The 13,605-nt window shown below is 44.5% G+C and overlaps 1 protein-coding gene and 1 long non-coding RNA gene across 6 annotated transcripts; one reads left to right on the top strand and one right to left on the bottom strand.

Moving 5' to 3' along the window:
* The first annotated feature begins 2,649 nt into the window (after positions 1-2,649).
* LOC125554986 lies at positions 2,650-4,637 on the top strand. The gene is made up of 4 exons (XM_048718320.1): positions 2,650-2,746; positions 3,087-4,062; positions 4,204-4,369; positions 4,596-4,637. The coding sequence occupies exons 1-4, from the start codon at positions 2,701-2,703 to the stop codon at positions 4,635-4,637; spliced, it is 1,230 nt and encodes a 409-aa protein (XP_048574277.1). The 5' UTR covers positions 2,650-2,700.
* A 4,522-nt stretch (positions 4,638-9,159) lies between these two features.
* On the bottom strand, positions 9,160-12,767 carry LOC125553178. 5 transcript variants are annotated; one of them, XR_007303958.1, is made up of 6 exons: positions 12,436-12,767; positions 11,215-11,274; positions 10,885-10,992; positions 10,686-10,789; positions 10,338-10,570; positions 9,160-9,626 (listed from the first exon to the last, which is right to left on the bottom strand). It is a non-coding gene; the product is annotated as an uncharacterized LOC125553178 (long non-coding RNA). The 5 variants fall into 5 exon arrangements; XR_007303956.1 differs by having other exon boundaries at positions 11,215-11,268; positions 12,473-12,766; XR_007303957.1 differs by having other exon boundaries at positions 12,473-12,766.
* Positions 12,768-13,605: the final 838 nt, after the last annotated feature.

The following is a 13,605-nucleotide window of genomic DNA, read 5'->3' on the forward strand; positions in this document are numbered from 1 at the left end:
AGTAATATCATGCACACATTTACATTTCCAAGATACAAAGGAAGGAGGCCGTCGCCACGGGCGCATCTCAGCGATTGGTTCCAACTAGGTTTTCAACCAATCAATCAACATCTGAATCCCGGCCATGGAATCACTGCCACACAAGACCAACATCGGCCGAGATGTGGACGGAATCAACATGTTCCCTGACAAACTCCTCGAAATCCCCGAGTGCCTTGACGTGCATGAGGTGTTCCGCGCTGGCACTCTTGGCGCGATGGCGTGACCTCCCGTACCAGCTATCGCGCCTGCAGCCCTACACCTCGACGTCGGCCACTTCCAAGACACCATGGCAAGGTTGTCAGAATCGTAATTTTGAATCGGATCGGAGCTTTGATGGTAGGATCACAAATCGTAGAATCTTCACTATCAGGATCGTAGAAACATAGATTCTGATAACCAAGATCTTAGAATCAGAGAGGTTAGTTTGGATCATAAAGTCGTAGAATCATAGAATAGAATCACGATTCTGACAACATTGCACTACGCCGCTTGAGGTCATGGACGCCTTCATAGGCGCGACACAAAAGGTTGTTGTCCGTGGTTCCTCTAGCCGAGGGTGAGTGCGACAGTGATGCCGTCATTCCCACCAAAGCCTCGTTCTCAGCTTTTACATGTCATCCCCTCACGTGAGATCCATAGGCTGCACCATCGAGGACGTCGAAAGCTATGGCTAGACCGAGTGCCTTGAGCTTTGCATATCCGCGCCGCCCGCAAACAACGCCGCCCCACTGCTTTCTCAGTTCGGGCACTAGTTCATGTCCTTCTCCCGCGCCTACCAGGTCGCCATTCGGTTGCTCACGAGGCTATGACTCAGGGTCTTGTGCTCGGGGACTTTGACGTCACCACTTGTGATGGGCTTGAGCACCTCACCCTGATATACTGCTAACTGGTAGATGAGGACTCCGCGCTCAAGATGGGCACACCATGTTTCGGTCTCCAGGAGCTGGAGTTCATCCTCTTTGTGTGCACGCGGATTCTAAGCAACGTCCATCACGACTATCGTGTAACTTTCTCAAAGTTTTACTACAACCTCTAGAGGTCATAAAATGACACTATTCCAAGTTTCATTTTTTTCAGACTTGATTTCCTCATTTTGATATCTCAAAAACCATTTAACTCCATTAAATATTGACAAATTCATTCAATGCCCTAAAAATATCAAAGTAACCCTGAAAGGTGCCAACTTGTTTCTTGGAACTTCCAATTATGTAACTTTAATGTAGATTTGTTTTGTTTTTTGCAAGAAAAATTTCAATCTATTCATTTTTAATAATGGCAGTACAACGAATACCAGAAATAATAAAATTACATCTAGATCCGTAGATCATTTAGAGACGACTGTAAGCACTGAAGCGAGGTGAAGGCACGCCATCGTCAACGCCCTCCCTCTCTGGAGCCGGGAAAAACTTGTTGTAGTAGACAGTCGGGAAGTCGTCGTGCTAAGGCCCCATGGGACCAGTGCAGCAGAACAGCAACCACTGCCGACGAAGAGTAGCGTAGATCGGAAGGATCCAACCTGAAGACACACGAACGTAGACGCACCACGAGCAGATCCGAGCAAATCCACCAAGGACGGATCCGCCGGAGACACACCTCCACACGTCCACCGACGATGCTAGACACGTCATCAAGACGGGGGCTATGCGGGGAGAACCTTATTTCATCCTCAAGGAGCCGCCACCATCTCGTCTTCCTACGGAGAACACAAACCCTAACAAAACTTGTAAGAACATCTAAAAACAGTCCCACCGGCAAGGACCGGGATCCACCGTGTCGCCATGGTGCTAAGGCCAACAGATACAAGGCGGGCCGATGACAGCGCCGGCGGGAGGCAGAGAAACCCTATGATTTTCTTAGGGAAGAAGGCGTCTGTTTGAGAGATGTACTTCCCTAATGTAGATTCGTTTTGACTATAACGGTGTACCTAAAACACTGAAACTCTTAACATATTGGCAATAGGAGCTTACAACTGGTATTTTCCACCCACGAGTAAGTCAACCCCAACTTGCTAGTGGCACGTACATAATCATGCCCGCTACTGGTAGATATATGTGTCAGCCACTGGTATTTTTGGGTCACGGTTATTCTCGGGTAACTAGTTTTTCCTTTTGGATGTCTCTCATCTCTCTTCCTTTTTGGTGCATTTTAGGGATTTGAGGACATTGTGGCATCCATTTATGAATTCCTTCAACTCTAGGTGACAGTGTATAATTAGTTCTACTCCCTTCATCCATCCATACAGGGTGTAATACATTTTTGAGTAAAATCCACCACTGGTCCTAAAAGTATTCGAGGTGTGTCACTTTAGTCCTAAAACTATGAAAATGCATATCTAAATCTTACTTCTTTCTAAAGTGTGCCACCGCCGGTCCTAAACTCGCCAGAGCAAGCTTGACCTGCACCCGTGGCAATTTGACCTTTGCCACGTCCAATTGAAGTGCCACGTTGGGAAAACAGCTTCACTCGATACATTCCAATACCCCGCCCTGAATTTCTTACCCTCATATTGTGCCCCCACCGTGTTTTCTCTGCTTCTCTAGCACACACACAAGTCACAGACGACTGGGGCGCAGCGGCAGCCGGCGGACATCGCCAGAAGCAGGCGGCCGGCGGAGGTCGTCGGAAGCAGGCGGCCGGCGGAGCGGGTGCTTCGCGCGGATGGCCCCACAGCGGCGTGCCCCCGGCGATCCCCCACCAGTGTACGGTACGACCCTAGCCCTAATCCTCTAAATCTTTGCATATATCCTTTCCCAATCTCTGGAATATTTGACCTTTGGTCCGATCTATGCTATCAAGTGGTTACGTGGTTGGATTGTACTGCTATGGTTTGTACAGAGTTTGGATTGTACTGCTATGGTTGTACAGGCGGCCGGCTATTAAGTGTCTTTTGCTTCAGAGTTTGAACAAAAACTCCGAATGTATGGTTGGTATGACACCGATATTGATACTGGACACTTGTTAATTTGGAAATACATGATATATGTATTTGTGCAAGATCATTCCCTGTTAATTATGTGACAAATTTCAATATTTTTCACTGACAGGACCGATGGAAGAGCGATTCTCTGTAGAGATTAATCACGCTGGTCTGTTTTGCGGTTCTGGAATGAACAAGGCATATTTCGATGGCCGGGTTGATCACTTTGATGGTTGTGAGGTAGAAACCTGGTCTCCATTGTGGATATATCATTTTGTGGGGCAGCTTGGGCATGATCCAGCTAGGGTGGAGTTGTACTGGTTACTTCCTGGAAAACATTTGCATGATGGGCTTCGCATAATTCAGAGTGATGCTGATACTCTGATGATGAGTGTCGTTGTTCCCAAATTTCAGTATTTCCAACTGTATGTGGACCAAAAATATTTATTGGATGATATCTATGTAATTGGCTCTCCAACATTGCCCATGGTTCTTAGCCCTCGAACAGAGATAAACGTGTCAATCTTTTGTGATGATGCTGCCAGCCCAAATAGTAGGCGAAGGTGCAAGGTCAAAGCAGTCAAGGGCAATTTGCAAAACTGTTTCTCACCCAATACAAAAGGCAGTGGAGATAAAGATAAGGATGACTCGGATGACAGTGATAGCAATTATGGCGACAATTTGGTTGACTCGGACAATGAATTCGACAAGGATGATGATGATCTCTTCGCAGAGTGGGTTGATGAAAATTATGAGGATGTGAAAGGAAAGAAGAAGGCGGAAAATTTTGATAGTGATTATGACACGAATGAGCTTGATCTGCCAGCCTCGGACTCTGATTATGAGCCAGAGGTAGTTGATGAAGAATCAAAAGAAGAAGATGCAGAAGATAACAGTAAGAAGAAAAAGAAGAGGGTCAAACTGAGAGCTTTCAGACCAGAAGAAATGCAAGCTCCAAACTTCACTTTAGGGATGCCATTTTCTTCAGTAGTTGAGCTGAGGAGGGCAATTCAAAATTATATCATACAAGAGAGAGTTGAAATAAAATATGGAAAGAATGATTTGCAAAGAGTGAGGGCTCACTGTGTAGACGGATGCCCTTGGTATTTGTTTGCAGCACCTAATAGTAGGACTAAAAAATTTGTCGTTAAAACTTATGTGGGCACTCACACATGCAGTAAAGAGTGGGACATCAAACAATTCACTGCTAAATTCTTAGCTGCATATTACATTGAAACTTTTAGGGCAGATGACAAGATGACACTATCAAATTTTGGAAGATTGGTGCGGAAAGATTTCAACATGCCCGCCTCTAGGAGCAAGCTGGCAAGAGCTAGAAGAATGGCATACAATGGAATCAATGGAGATGCAGATAAGCAATACGAGCAACTCTGGGACTTTGCGGCTGAGGTTAGGCATAGAAATCCTGGAAGCTCCATGTTCATGAGACTAAAAGATGGTGGTATCTTTGATAGCTTATACGTGTCACTAGATGCATGTAAAAGGGGATTCATGACAGGGTGCAGACCTCTTATTTGCGTAGATGGGTGTCATATAAAGACTAAATATGGTGGTCAATTGCTCACAGCAGTAGGTGTTGATCCGAATGATTGCATCTTCCCTATTGCCATGGCAGTTGTTGAAGTTGAGGATACTCCCACATGGAAATGGTTCTTGAACACTCTGAAAGAATACCTTGGCATAAATAATACTAGTGCATGGACAATAATGAGTGATCGACAAAAGGTAACTCTCGTATGTGACTAAGATATTATACTTCCTAAATGATAATGTTTAATGTAATACATGTTGATCACTTGGATGCACTTTTCATGATGATGCAGGGGTTGATCAATGCTGTCGGTGAGCTTTTCCCTCACTCAGCACATAGGTTTTGTGTGAGCACCTATACCAGAATTTCAACAAAAAATTCAAGGGGCAGAACTTGAAGAACAAGTTGTGGGCTATTGCAAGATCCTACAATAAGCTTGATTGGAGAAAACATATGGATGACATGCAGGTATTGAACCAGGATGCATATAACTACTTAGAAGCAATTGAACCTAGCTCATGGTGTAGAGCTTTCTTCACTACATTGCCCAAGTCTAACTTCCTACTGAACAATACATGTGAAGTGTTTAACAAGTAAGTGTTTTCAACACATTTTGTTGCATGATACTCATTGCACTTCCTTTTGATGCTTAACTCCCTTCACTTTCCATACTCAAGGTACATCATTGATGCAAGAGAAATGCCTATAAGATCCATGCTACAGAAAATTTTCAACCAACTCATGACAAGATATTATACCAAGAATAATGAGGCCGAAGATATGTGTGGAATCATATGTCCAAAGATAAGAAAGAAATTGGACAAACAAGTCGAAATGGCCAAAAATTGTGAACCTCTACCAACTGGGAAAGGAATTTTTCTAGTGCATGGTCTGACAGGAAAATATACTGTAGATATTCACAAAGATAAGTGTGAATGTGGGAGTTGGCAGTTGAGAGGAATTCCTTGCAGGTATGCAATTTCTTGCTTTAGGTACGAGAGGATCAATCCAGAGGATAAGGTGTGCCTTTCATATAGCATTGATGCCTTCAAGCAAGCTGAGGGAGTCCTGGATTAGGGGGTGTCCGGATGGCTGGACTATACCTTCAGCCGGACTCTAGGACTATGAAGATACAAGATTGAAGACTTCGTCCCGTGTCTGGAAGGGACTTTCCTTGGCATGGAAGGCAAGCTTGGCGATACGGATATTCAGATCTCCTACCATTGTAACCGACTCTATGTAACCCTAACCCTATCCGGTGTCTATATAAACCGGAGGGTTTTAGTCCGTAGGACAATATACACATCAATAATCATACCATAGGCTAGCTTCTAGGGTTTAGCCTATCTGATCTCGTGGTAGATCAACTCTTGTAATACCCATACCATCAATATTAATCAAGCAGGACGTAGGATTTTACCTCCATCAAGAGGGCCCGAACCTGGGTAAAACTTCGTGTCCCCTGCCTCCTGTTACCATCCGGCCTAGACGCACAATTCGGGACTCCCTACCCGAGATCCACCGGTTTTGACACCGACATTGGTGCTTTCATTGAGAGTTCCTCTGTGTCGTCGCCGTCAGGCCCGATGGCCCCTACGATCTTCAACAGCGATGCAGTCCAGGGTGAGACCTTCCTCCCCGGACAGATCTTCGTCTTCGGCGGCTTTGCACTGCGGGCCAATTCACTTGGCCATCTAGAGCAGATCGAAAGCTATGCCCCTGGCCGTTAGGTCAGATTCGGAAGTTTTAACTACACGGCTGACATCCGCGGGGACTTGATCTTCGACGGATTCGAGCCACTACCGAGCACGCCGCACTGTCCCGACGAGCATAATCTAGCTCTGCCGCCGAACAGTGCCTTGGAGGCCGCACCCGCATCGGCTCCGGTCCCTAATTCGGAGCCAACTGCGCCGATCGAGGATGGGCGGTTGGACGCCACCTTGGGGGCTGCGATCCCAACGGCGATTGAGCCGAACACCAGCCCCACACTCCGCGAGACTCGTGACTCCAAGGAGCCGGACTCTTTTCCGGACTCCGAACCCTCCGCGTCCCGGCCTATCGAATCCGATTGGGCGCCGATCATGGAGTTCACTGCGGCAGACATCTTTCAGCACTCGCCTTTTGGTGATATTCTGAAGTCACTGAAGTCTCTCTCTTTATCAGGAGAGCCCTGGCCGGACTGCGGCCAGCGAGGTTGGGATTCGGATGATGAAGAAATTCAAAGCCCACCCACCACCCACTTTGTAGCCACTGTCGATGACTTAACCGACATGCTCGACTTCGACTACGAAGACATCGATGGTATGGACGCCGATGAAGGAGATAATGAAGAACCAGCGCCTACTAGGCCCTGGAAAGCCACCTCGTCGTATGACATATACATGGTGGACACCCCAAAAGAGGGAGATGGCGATGGAATAGCGGAGGATGACCCCTCCAAGAAACAACCTAAGCGCCGACGTCAGCGGCGCCGCTCAAAATCCCGCCAAAACAAACACGGTGATTCCAGCACGGGAGATAATAACACCCCGGAAAGCGCCGAAGAAAACCCCCTCCAGTAAGATTTAGCATAGGAGGATGGAGAAACCAGCCCTCATAAGAGAGCGGCAGACAGAGAGGTCGAGGACGATAATTATATGCCTCCCTCCGAAGACGAGGCAAGCCTCGACGACGACGAATTCATCGTGCCAGAGGATCCCGTTGAGCAAGAGCGTTTTCAACGCAGGCTTATGGCCACGGCAAGAAGCCTCAAGAAAAAACAGCAACAGCTCAGAGCTGATCAAGATTTGCTAGTTGACAGATGGACTGAAGTCCTTGCGGCCGAAGAGCATAAACTCGAATGCCCCTCCAAGAGCTACCCAAAGCGCAGGTTGCTACCCCAATTAGAGGAGGAAGCACTCGATGCGGCCGACCGGCCATCTCGTGGCCGCGACAGAGAGGCCTCTCGGCCCTCCACTCAAACCGCACCCTGTACCAAGGCACGGGACTATGCGCCGGACTTACAAGATATGTTGGAGGACAAGGCTAAACAAACAAGATCGATCTACGGATCGCGTGGGCGCCCCACGGCTCGAGACGACATCCGTCACGCCGGCCACAAATTCGGCAGGGCCGAACACAGTAGACAAGGCTCACTGGAGCTACGTCATGATTTAGCCCAGTACAGAGGCGCCGCACACCCACTCTGCTTCACAGACGAAATAATGGATCATCAAATCCCCGAGGGTTACAAACCCATAAACATCGAATCATATGATGGCACAACAGATCCTGCGGTATGGATTGAGAATTATCTCCTTCATATCCATATGGCCCTCGGCGACGATTTCCACGCCATCAAATACCTCCCACTCAAGCTTAAAGGACCAGCTCGGCATTGGCTTAACAGCTTGCCAACAGGATCAATCAGTTGTTGGGAGGACCTGGAAGCCGCATTCCTCAACAATTCCCAGGGCACTTATGTGCGACCCCCAGACGCCGATGACCTAAGCCACGTAATTCAGCAGCCAGATGAATCGGCCAGGCAATTCTGGACACGGTTCTTAACAAAGAAAAATAAAATAGTCGACTGTCCGGACGCTGAGGCCCTAGTAGCCTTCAAGCACAATATCCGCAACGAGTGGCTAGCCCGGCACCTTGGACAGGAAAAGCCGAAATCTATGGCAGCACTCACGACACTCATGACCCGCTTTTGCGCGGGAGAAGACAGCTGGCTTGCTCGTAGCAACAATATAACCAAAAACCCTGGTAATTCGGACACCAGGGACAGTGGTGGCAGGTCGCGTCGAACCAAGCAGAAGCGCCGCATTAACGGCGACAATGCTGAGGATACGGCAGTTAATGCCGGATTTAGAGGCTCTAAATCCGGTCAGCGGAAGAAGCCATGCAATAGGAATCCTAGGGGCCCGTCCAGTTTGGACCGAATACTCGACCGCTTATGCCAAATACATGACACCCCTGAAAAGCCGGCCAATCACACCAACAGGGATTGTTGGGTGTTCAAGCAGGCAGGCAAGCTAAACGCCGAAAACGAAGACAAGGGGCTGCATAGCGATGACGACGAGGAGCCTCGGCCGCCGAACAACAGGGGATAGAAGGGTTTTCCCCTACAAGTGCGGATGGTGAACATGATATACGCAACCCACATCCCAAGAGGGAGCGGAAGCGCGCGTTAAGGGACGTATACGCGATAGAGCCACACTACAAGAGATCGGGCCTACTGTGACGAGACAAAAAATGTCATCGAATAGCTAATAACGTCACAAATTACCCCTAAGTGACGTTTTATGGGCGTCATGAGGATCGTCACGGAATCCCCGTCACAGATTACTCCTAGTGACGGCGCGTGCAAAATAACGTCACTGAAGATGGGACCTTCAGTGACGTTCTCTAGAACATCATCAAGTTGTTATTTCCATGACAGCCAACTAATGTCACACGCTACGAGAAAATATGCCATATTGTACGATATTCAGTGATGTAGCAACGTCACTGAATTCATGACACGTCTAATTCCCGAGTAGACTATCCCATTGCTAGCATCATTACTTTCATTATTAATGAAGATGACGCCACATATATTTAATTTATTTTGAATTTAAATCAAGACAAATTATCAAGTCCACTATATTTCAAATGTACATCACAATAAGTATTTAATTCATATCACATTATATAAATAAGTTAAGATCCAAATCACATCATAAATTTACAATATTATATACTTCATCTCAGCTCAACCGTCCTCTCAACATAAATGATAGTAAAAAGTAACACTAGCTCACGAGTTTGAGACAACAATAGACAAGTTAAAAAGCAATATTTAGATAAGTAAAGACCACATGTGCTATCCTGATGATTGTAATATATGATGCAACAACTATCTTTCCATCGCAAAAGGATGGCCTTCATGCCACATTAGGTGTGGATTGGGACTGCTAAGTTGCTTGAGCACTTAGGAGAAAACCAATCAGGTTATTCGTCTCTTGTTAATTCTTTTTCCAGGCTTCATTCTTCTCTTGCCGGATCTTCTTCACATATTCGAATTCTTCGTGTTGCTTCCTCCGCGTCTCTTCAAATGCTCTTTGCTTGTGCTTCAAGTCTCGCCACTAACTCCTATCGGTGCTTATAAATCGGCAAAACACAACAACGTTACATCCCGATGAGATGAAAATAGACAAGATAACAAGGTACAAGAGTACCACTAAGAAGCTTACAATCTATCAAAATATGAATGTAAAATAGAGAGGTACATTATTAAATGTGAGGGCAAACATTCGAATTGGCAAATGAAACAGTAAATCCAAAAATAACTTATAATGGTTAAAAACATGCACAACCAAGAGATAAATTTCATTTATCATTTTGAGAAACATCAAGCATCACCAATAAGATATCAAGTCAGCAACCCAGGCAAGAAGCAACTATGCTTGGACAACAGTTTTTTAGATCAAACTAAACCAGCCTATATCGTTCTGCTAAAAATCAAGCACATAAACAAATCAAGAAATTATACTGGATTTCAGGATTAGAAACCATACATTACAACCTTATTCTCATGCCTTTGTGTTGCAGCAACAAAAACCATGCAACAAACCATGTATTTCTCATTACAAACATTTATTATTTTTTATGTTACTTCAGATTATTGGATTTGGATCAAACCATACATAAAGCACTCCTTAGTTTGTTACAAGAACTGAAAACGAATGTCTTATTCACAAATATTTGTGTTTTCATTTTCTCACTATCATGAGGGCTCTGTGCACGTGCAGAAAAGCAAGAAAAAAGAAAGAACCAGAACACAACGAGAAACAAGATAAGTACCTGTCCCTCGCATCTCTCGCCTCACCATCCTTTTGTTCAATTCTTTATTCTAGAACTCAAATATGTGCTGATGAAGTAAAGCTCCCAAATCTCTCGGATCTTGATGCATAACTCATGCTGGAAAGGAAGGTGCTATGGGTGCTTTCTTCCTTTAGAACTTCAGCCACAATCATTGAGTCGCACACTGGTTACTCACCTTCTGATTGTGTTTCCCTTTTCTTTTCAGTCGCATTCTATTGTATAAAGGAAGCCATTGATGCTCAAGTAAGGCAAAGTTCATATGATGGATACACTGAATCAATATGAGAATCTATTTCAAGTCAGAAACAATAAAGGAAGAAATCTTACATAGGGTAGATGTGTCGGCTCGCTCATGCCGTCAGTCTTCCTGTTCGTATGTGTCTCTTTGAAAAACTCAAGACTTGGGTTCTGATTATTGTACTTGCCTTTTTCTACAAGATATATGAAAATCTAACATTACTGCTCCATATATAATGACAAGATGCGATAGACATAGGACTAGAAGTAAGGTATTTGGAATTCTTACAATTTTGCTGAAAGTGGAAACATAAGACCTAGATCCAGTCTTTTGGTGATGCTCGACAGCTTCTCAGTTTTGTGTTTTCGTTTTTGGCATGGTACAACCTTTAGGTACCTGGGTCAAACAAGTCAAGCAAAAGAATGCAGTGGGTCAATAGTGACTTATTCAATGTCAACACTAGTTCAAAAAGGCAGGCAGTGAACATAGATAGCATTGTCTAAAAGAGTGGAGGAACAACATGAATCAATCTTTAGTCAACTATTTGTGATACTTAAAGCCAGTGAATCCACACTGATGTACACATTATTTAAGATGTCAGTCCACACGATATATTACCATTGCTTTGGACATAGAAAGGGTTGCTTCCTCTTCATCTCTCAAAGCCCCTTCCTGGAGCTTACATGAATATAACAAAGTAGATAAGTTAGGATGCAAGCACATGATGCACTAATATTGTATATAAATGATGATCTCACGCATTGGGATCTAACAAGCAAAGCAATTAATAGCCAGCAAGCCAAGAAAAACAAGACCTAAATGTTCAGAACAAAAAACAGGAAAAAAATATTATTACCGTAGCTACTGGCATAGTTTAGAAACCAGAAAGTTTACTACTCTTTTACACTTAAGGCTCGATGGATGGTGTTGTATGTTTGCAAAGTAGGAGCAGCTTGATTTTACCCAGGTTAGTATGTGAGAATATAGTAGAATACTGAAGCTTACAATGTATCCGCTTTTATCAAAGTTCTGGTCATACTGAAAATGCTTGTGGGCTTCAGACGCTTAACATCATGGGTAGCTAAATTAGGAGAGGCATGGCAAATATTAGGTTTAGTTCTCTTTTAACTAGTACTGGAGAGAAAAGTACACTGATACAGAGCTAAACATCTCTTTAACGAGTCAAAATCAAGTGTTGTCTCAGTCTTTATTCAGTTTTGACAGCACTACTTAAGGACTATTTATGGGGCATCAGAACCACAAAAATAAAATTCAGTTTTGCATTTTAGCATAGATAAAGTGGCTGCATCAGGAAGCTAGTTTATTCCGACATGTAGATACAGGGATACAAGGATGCACTGCTTCCCGCTTGTAATTAGTTCTCCTTTTATATGTTGCATACTTTAGTTCGTGCGTTTATGTTCGTCTGATTATGACACCATACATCGACCGAGAGCATCTAGTTTTATAATCACAGCAGGGTACAACCATCAGATGGTTAACATATAATTTTGTTCTGAATGCAAGAGTAGCCATACAAGCACATGGCGGCAAAAGAAATCTCCCAGCTAAGGCCACGCATCTCATGCCTAACTGAACTTTTCAGTAACAGTAACTATACTGCAGTAGCATATATTCAGGTTCAGCCCTTTTTACAATAGCAGGCTATAACAAATGCAAAACCATGTTCTCACTAGTGTAGTTTTGCACACAGACCAATCAATAGGATATAAGTAAAGTTATCTAGCAGGAGGTTCAGGCTTTTTACCATCGCAGGCTATGGCAAATAACTAATTGCAGAGAAGGGTGGGATGAGTAGTAGTACGCATGAACCCTAACCATTGAACGCCAAGGGGTGGCAGGATGAGGAAATCACCGAGAGACGTCGCCAGGCGTTGGGGAAAAGACAGCAGGGTGCTCGCTGGGCAGGTTGATGCGGTGGATCCAAGCTCGGCGGCGGGGCGGCCTCCTTCAAGCTGGCGTCCCTGGTCGCTGCAATTGGGGGGAGAAGAGGGCCGGATCCTCGCAGGGCGGGATGTTTGCGTGGATTCGAGCTCAGCCTGTAGGGCGACCTCCCCCGATCTGCCGCCACCAGTCGTTCCAATCGGGGCTGTAATCTTGGGGAGAAGAGAGCCAGTTGAATCGGGGCATAAGAGATATGCGGCGTGGGCGGTGGCTCTTCGCGGGTGAAATAGAAGGAAGAATTATGGTTGGGTCTTTGACGAGTGGGGACACAGGGTGGATGAGGGGGAAAATAGAGAAATGGAGCGAAAAGAGTATTTGGGTGAAGGGAAAAGCGTTCTTTTTGCGGAGAACTGATTTATTTTCAGGATTTAGCTTCCACTTTGATATCATGTAATTCGAAATAAACAACAAATGATTATTATAAAAAGTAAATCTTATATAAACATTACGATGTGGTATTTTCCATGTAGTTTTTTTATAATTGTAAATAAGTATGCCGAAGCTTGTACGCAATGGCCTTAAATATGTTTTTCTCGCCCACATGGGTTCCTGCGGTATTGATCCCGACCACGATGGAACCGATGGTTTCATTTCAATTGGGATTAGACGACAAAGAAATTGTTTGTATCTGTTGCGGAGATGGATGGTTCGCTATATAGATAAATCATTTAATTTTTTAGATAGAACGAAACAACATCACCTCGCAAGCACCCCATTCAAGTTTTTTGCCCAACAACTACCTGTTTGTAGATAAGATAAAAATGATTTTCCATCTACTCTCGTCTTTCCATTTTAACTTTTGAGATAGAGCAAACCAACATTAGCTCACTACCTATTTATTCTATAAATAATAACAAGATAATTGTGTTAATTTTTTTCCATTGCCCGCACAGTTTCCATTTTATTTTGAGATAAACAACATCAGATCACAAATGTCCAATTAAACTTTTCGCCGATGCACTACCATTATAGTAGAAAAAACAAAATAACCATCTCAGGAAAATGAGAGAACAAAACAAGGTTTTCAGTTTACAAAAAACAATA

The sequence above is a fragment of the Triticum urartu genome, chromosome 4 (genome assembly GCF_003073215.2).
Source record: "Triticum urartu cultivar G1812 chromosome 4, Tu2.1, whole genome shotgun sequence".
NCBI lineage: Eukaryota > Viridiplantae > Streptophyta > Magnoliopsida > Poales > Poaceae > Triticum > Triticum urartu.

What these genes read in the sequence shown, in the direction of transcription:
- LOC125554986 (XM_048718320.1), top strand. Translation starts at nt 2,701, where the DNA reads ATGGCCCCACAGCGGCGTGCCCCCGGCGATCCCCCACCAGTGTACG. An exon ending in CGATCCCCCACCAGTGTACG is followed by an intron (nt 2,747 to 3,086) that starts GTACGACCCTAG and finishes TTTCACTGACAG; the next exon opens with GACCGATGGAAGAGCGATTC. An exon ending in TCTGGGACTTTGCGGCTGAG is followed by an intron (nt 4,370 to 4,595) that starts GTTAGGCATAGA and finishes TTGCCATGGCAG; the next exon opens with TTGTTGAAGTTGAGGATACT.